Genomic DNA, 6,428 nt, shown 5'->3' on the forward strand with positions numbered 1-6,428 from the left:
CCTCTGTGACAAGAGTTTAACAGTGAGAACTGATGATGCTTTTCAAGTGAGTCACGCTTTCTCAAGTGAGAAATGTTTTCAAGAAGTAAAACAGGTCCAGTTGCCACTGTCATCTATGTCTTTACATCGTCTGCAACATTGTCACACTTATGATGTCAGACTAGAGGTTCCTGTTAATCATAATTGCATAGATCATTTAAAACTGAACTCGTATGGGTCTTTCTGATTTAGTCCTGTTACTTTGCTCTGTTCAACTTAAAACAATTTTCCTTTTCAACCTTTGGTCTTCATGCCCTTAAAAAGCTGTCCCACATTAGAATTCAATTCAGTTTATTTATGTAGCACTAAATCACAACAAATATTGGTCTTAAGAGGTTTATCATCATCAGATTATGAAATATAACTGTATACATAATTACAAATAAATAGAATTTGAATGGATAGGGGAGAGAAGAGAGGAGAGGAGCTCAGTATTTTAAGGGAGATCCCCCAGTATATCCCTAATAATATTGTCCAAGGGGGACATATGTAATGTGAAAAGAATTGGTCCAAGCAAAGAACCCTGTGGAACTAAATTAATTGATTGTGCAGTACATGCAGTACCGACAGAAGCCTCAACATTGAAGTTCACACCCACATGTCAGAAGTCTACACCACTGGGCTAAGAACATACACATCAGAGGAGAGTTCTGCGATCCCTGCTATCAAACTGTGTTTCTGTCAAATCTACATAAAGATCCTGTCATCGTTTTCTGCACATTTCCATTGTTTATGTCTGCTCTCTCATTTGTGGTCCTCTTTTCGTTTCAGATACTACCCTCCTCCTGCATGTTCCTGACTCCGTCTCACCACAGTGCATTAACCCTCACCTGGTTTCCCTGTGTCTTGTTATCTCCATCTCACCACTACATAAGCCACTCCACTCCGCAACCTCCCTGTCAGTCCGTTGTCTCTGCTGAAGATATCTCTCCTGTCTCCAAGGCTGCTCAACCAGTTCTTCTCTAAGAACTCTCTGAACTATTTCTAGTATATTGTATGTATGATAGTCTTCCTGCCCTGTGTGCAGTGGCCTTTAGTTTCTACCATTTGTCTTTGCCTTTGACTATGTGGTCTCTGCTGACAACCTGTCATTAAACAACGTTCTACGTCGTGCTTTTGGGTCTTCGCCTTGTTGTGCTTGTGACAGATCCACTGGGAGCACTTCCACAACAGAGAAGAAAAAAGCAACAAATTTTACAACATCGTCATTCCATATACAGTATATTCCCTGAGTTCAAAGTCCAGCAACATGTTCTAACAGAAAATAAGATAAGGTTGACTTTATTGTCCCAGCACGGCAATAAAGTTACAGCAATAATTCAATAAAAGTAAAAACACATACAGTTAACAGTTGATTACACATATTTACCTACCTGAGAAAATGGGTAGACATAAAATATATTTATACATCGGCAAGAAAACAAATGAAAGAAAATAAACTTATTACACCCTTGGTGGTGTTGAGGGCTGTAATGGACAGGAGTGTTTTACATGGTTTTCCTTAAGGACGTGGGGGGGGGAGTGTAGTGTGGTTGGAGCTGATACTCATCGTGGAGGGCATGTTTATGGTTTCAGGGAAAATACCCTGATGATTTGGCTTTCGACAGACACACCTTGATGTTTATGGCAGGCTGAGTGAGTCAGGTGATCTGAGTATAATGAGCCATGCAGATAAACCACAGAGTCAGAGAGTCTCCAGTATTCCAGCATAGAAAAGGTTCATGTGTCTGAGCCGGTCAGAAAGTGGAGCCTATGCTGCACCCTAAATCATATGGACATTCTTCATTAGTTTGTTAATTATGTGGAAGCCAAGATACCTGGAGTCCACCTGTGCTCTGTAGTACCAGGACGTTGAAGTCGTTTTTTTTCCCATTGGTATGTACTGGGTTCACACTTCTAAAATGTAGCAATATTTCCAGTTTTTTGAGTCTTGGAGTTCTGTGTGCAGGATACATTAAGATGATGCCCGTAACAAGTGTATATTATAAAATATAAAATTAAACTATGCTTCAGAAATATGAAACTACCACCTACAAAAAGCTGATCTGGACACAATAAGTATTTAAGTCAAAATGCAAAACAACTATTTGTTGTGCACCTTAACCGAACTGCTGCAGCTGCAAATCTTGCCAAAGTCTGCAGGTCCGACAGGGTAGTAGCAAGCTAACAGGCTATAGTCTAGCAAGCACTATCTGCAGGAGTTGGACTTTACGGACCAGCTTGTTCAATTTTACTTTGCGAGTATGTTGGCCTTTTGTTGTTATTTGTAATCTTAATCTATGTATTGTACCATTTCCACACAAGTCAAAAGTTACAATGATTTATTAGTTATTATAAAATCCAAAAGTGATTTAGTAATTCTGGATATATTATGATATATATATATATATATATATATATATATCTAATATATATATATATATATATATATATATATATATATATATATATATATATATATATATATATATATATATATATATATATATGTGTGTGTGTGTGTGTGTGTGTGTGTGTGTGTGTGTGTGTGTGTCCAGTGTATTACAAGAATGACAAGTAGCTCTGTCTTGATGTCTAGATAGCCCAAGTGATGTTCCTCTATTACTTCCTCTGGTTTTGGTAAATGTAGTTGATCCAATCAAATCTAAAAATGCTGCAGAAGCATAGAAAACTTTAGGTTTCCTCTGAAATAGCATTTGGCTGTACAGGTTTAGGCTCAACAGTGATGAAAATGTTGCTATTTTCTACATTTTAATAATTCTCACTGTCATAAAATTAATTAGAATTAATACTTTGTTTCAGTCACTGCATTAGAAACAGAATAGACCTGAACAAGACTCCAAGTCTGACTACTTTGGTCCATTCCTGAGTAAAGTGTGCCTGTTCTCCTTCTCTGTTTAACCTGTTATTCTTCTATTAGAACCAGTAAACCAGTTTAAGCTGCTACTCGAGCTGTAAAACAGCTGTTTCAATATTGTTCAGCGATGCTAGAAGTGAATAAAATTGCATCTTAACAGGGTGAAAGATGTCAACCCTTACAGAGGTCCTCCTTCACACTTTGGAGGATCTTGGAGATGAAGACTTTAAAAAATTCAAGTGGTACCTGTGGCAGAAGGGGGGACTAGAAAGTTTCCCAGCAATTCGAAAGAGTCGACTGGAAAGTGCAGACAGACTGGACACCGTGGATCAGATGGTCCAGACCTACTGTATAAACACTGTTAAAGTCACTAAAATGGTTTTGGTGAAGATTAATTTGAATGATCTGGTGGAGAATTTCTCAGACACCGTCTCTGAACCCACAGGTAAGAAAGATACTGAGAGATGGTAGAAAATCACAGTCTTTAACTTTTGTACAATTGGTTCTACCTTGAGAGTTTTTTAGGAGTCATTTATATTTTCTATAGTGTTTTTAATTTATGTAATTTCTTCCTTACTCATTCAGAGATTCTCACTGACTGCCAACATAACCTCAAGTCTAAGCTGAAGAAGAAGTTCCAGTGTGTGTTTGAGGGGATCGCTAAAGCAGGAAACCCAACCCTTCTGAACCAGATCTACACAGAGCTCTACATCACAGAGGGAGGGACTGGAGAGGTCAATGATGAACATGAGGTCAGACAGATTGAAACAGCATCCAGGAAACCGGACAGACCAGAAACAACCATCAGACATGAAGACCTCTTTAAACCTGTACCTGGAAGAGAGGAACCAATCAGAACAGTGATGACAAAGGGAGTGGCTGGCATTGGGAAAACAGTCTTAACACAGAAGTTCACTCTGGACTGGGCTGAAGACAAAGCCAACCAGGACATACAGTTCACATTTCCATTGACCTTCAGAGAGCTGAATGTGCTGAAAGAGAAAAAGTTCAGCTTGGTGGAACTTGTTCATCACTTCTTTACTGAAACCAAAGAAGCAGGAATCTGCAGGTTTGAAGAGTTCCAGGTTGTGTTCATCTTTGACGGTCTGGATGAGTGTCGACTTCCTCTGGACTTCAGCAACAATCAGATCCTGACTGATGTTACAGAGTCCACCTCAGTGGATGTGCTGCTGACAAATCTGATCAGGGGGAACCTTCTTCCCTCTGCTTGCCTCTGGATAACCACACGACCTGCAGCAGCCAATAAGATCCCTCCTGAGTGTGTTGACATGGTGACAGAGGTCAGAGGGTTCACTGACCCACAGAAGGAGGAGTACTTCAGGAAGAGGTTCAGAGATGAGGAGCAGGCCAGAAGAATCATCTCCCACATTAAGACATCACGAAGCCTCCACATCATGTGTCACATCCCAGTCTTCTGCTGGATCACTGCTACAGTTCTGGAGGATGTGTTGAAAACCAGAGAGAAAGGAGAGCTGCCCAAGACCCTGACTGAGATGTACATCCACTTCCTGGTGGTTCAGTCCAAACTGAAGAACATCAAGTATGATGGAGGAGCTGAGACAGATCCACACTGGAGTCCAGAGAGCAGGGAGATGATTAAGTCTCTGGGAAAACTGGCTTTTGAGCAGCTGCAGAAAGGAAACCTGATCTTCTATGAATCCGACCTGACAGAGTGTGGCATCGATATCAGAGCAGCCTCAGTGTACTCAGGAGTGTTCACACAGATCTTTAAAGAGGAGAGAGGACTGTACCAGGACAAGGTGTTCTGCTTCGTCCATCTGAGTGTTCAGGAGTTTCTGGCTGCTCTTCATGTCCATCTGACCTTCTTCAACTCTGGAGTCAATCTGATGTCAGAAGGACAAACAATTTCCCGGTTGTCAAATGTCTTCAGAAAAAAACTTAAACTAAAACATCTCCACCAGAGTGCTGTGAAGAAGGCCTTACAGTGTCCAAATGGACACCTGGACTTGTTCCTGCGTTTCCTCCTCGGTCTTTCGTTGCAGACCAATCAGACTCTCCTCCGAGGCCTGATGAAACACACAGGAAGTAGCTCTGAGATCAATCAGGAAACAGTCCAGTACATCAAGAAGAAGATCAGTGACAATCTGTCTGCAGAGAAAAGCATCAACCTGTTCCACTGTCTGAATGAACTGAATGATCATTCTCTAGTGGAGGAGATCCAACAGTACCTGAGATCAGGAAGTCTCTCCGCAGATCAACTGTCTCCTGCTCAGTGGTCAGCTCTGGTCTTCATCTTACTGTCATCAGAAAAAGATCTGGACGTGTTTGACCTGAAGAAATACTCTGCTTCAGAGGAGGCTCTTCTGAGGTTGCTGCCAGTGGTCAAAGTCTCCAACAAAGCTCTGTGGGTAAACATTTAACAATCTAGATTAAACGTCTACCATTGATTAAGACAGAAAACAATGTTTATAACTGTTCTTGTTTCTTTCTTTTTTTTTTATTTACTGATTCATCTTCAGCCTGAACAGCTGTAACCTCTCAGAGAGAAGCTGTGAAGCTCTGTCGTCAGTTTTCAGCTCCCAGTCCTCTAGACTGAGAGAACTGGACTTGAGTAACAACAACCTGCAGGATTCAGGTGTGAAGCTGCTGTCTGCTGGATTGCTGAATCCACTCTGCAGACTTGAAAATCTCAGGTCAGATTTCATGTTTTTCTTAAGGTTTACTCTGGCAAAATACCAGTTATTTTATGTTTTGTTCACGCTTCGGCTGACCAAAATTATCTTCAGACTGAGTGGCTGCAATCTCTCGGAGAGAAGCTGTGAAGCTCTGTCCCCAGTTCTCAGCTCAAAGTCCTGTAGTCTGAGAGAACTGGACCTGAGCAACAATGACGTGCAGGATTCAGGAGTGAAGCTGCTGTCTGATGGACTGGATATTCCACTCTGCATATTGGAATGTCTTAGGTAAGATTTCATGTTTTGAATACTTTGTTCCAGCTGTTATTTTATATATTTGATGTGTCTCTTGACTCACTAAAACTGTCTTCAGGTTAAGTGGCTGTAACCTCTCAGAGAGAAGTTGTAAAGTTCTGTTCTCAGTTCTCAGCTCTCAGTCCTCTGGTCTGAGAGAACTGGATCTGAGTAAAAATGAACTGCAGGATTTTGGACTGAAGCTGCTGTCTGCTGGACTGGAGAGCCAACATTGCAAGCTGGAGACTCTCAGGTCAGGATACTGGTGTTTGTAAATAATCTAGCAAGGTATTTATAAAAGTATTGATGTCATTTGTAACACCTTGAATTTATTCTGGTAGTAGTTTTGTAATAAGCGTGTTTACTGATTCAGGATAGTAGTAGTAGTAGTGTCATGGGTTAAGACACAGTAAGGTGATTTGCTTGCATTACAATTCCTCAAACATGCCTGCAGTCTAAATCCGTTAGACATTCCTCAGGAAGTGCTGTAAGTAACCGGTCTGTTGTCTGAAAAGAAAAACAAACAGTCAATGTACACATGCACACTCCCCTGCAGGGGATCGATAGAACACTAGAACCCTAAC

The 6,428-nt window shown here is 40.9% G+C and overlaps 1 protein-coding gene across 1 annotated transcript in view; it reads left to right on the plus strand.

The window, feature by feature from the left end:
• The first annotated feature begins 2,901 nt into the window (after nt 1-2,901).
• LOC113149220 (NLR family CARD domain-containing protein 3-like) overlaps nt 2,902-6,428 on the plus strand; it is a 6,349-nt gene continuing 2,822 nt past the window's right edge. Inside the window, exons 1-4 of the mRNA XM_033325878.1 lie at nt 2,902-3,341; nt 3,482-5,282; nt 5,398-5,571; nt 5,665-5,838. Coding sequence (XP_033181769.1) covers nt 3,065-3,341; nt 3,482-5,282; nt 5,398-5,571; nt 5,665-5,838 — 2,426 coding nt within the window. The 5' untranslated portion in view covers nt 2,902-3,064. The remainder of the gene's footprint in view (nt 3,342-3,481; nt 5,283-5,397; nt 5,572-5,664; nt 5,839-6,428) is intronic.

This window comes from Anabas testudineus, chromosome 24 (genome assembly GCF_900324465.2).
Source record: "Anabas testudineus chromosome 24, fAnaTes1.2, whole genome shotgun sequence".
NCBI lineage: Eukaryota > Metazoa > Chordata > Actinopteri > Anabantiformes > Anabantidae > Anabas > Anabas testudineus.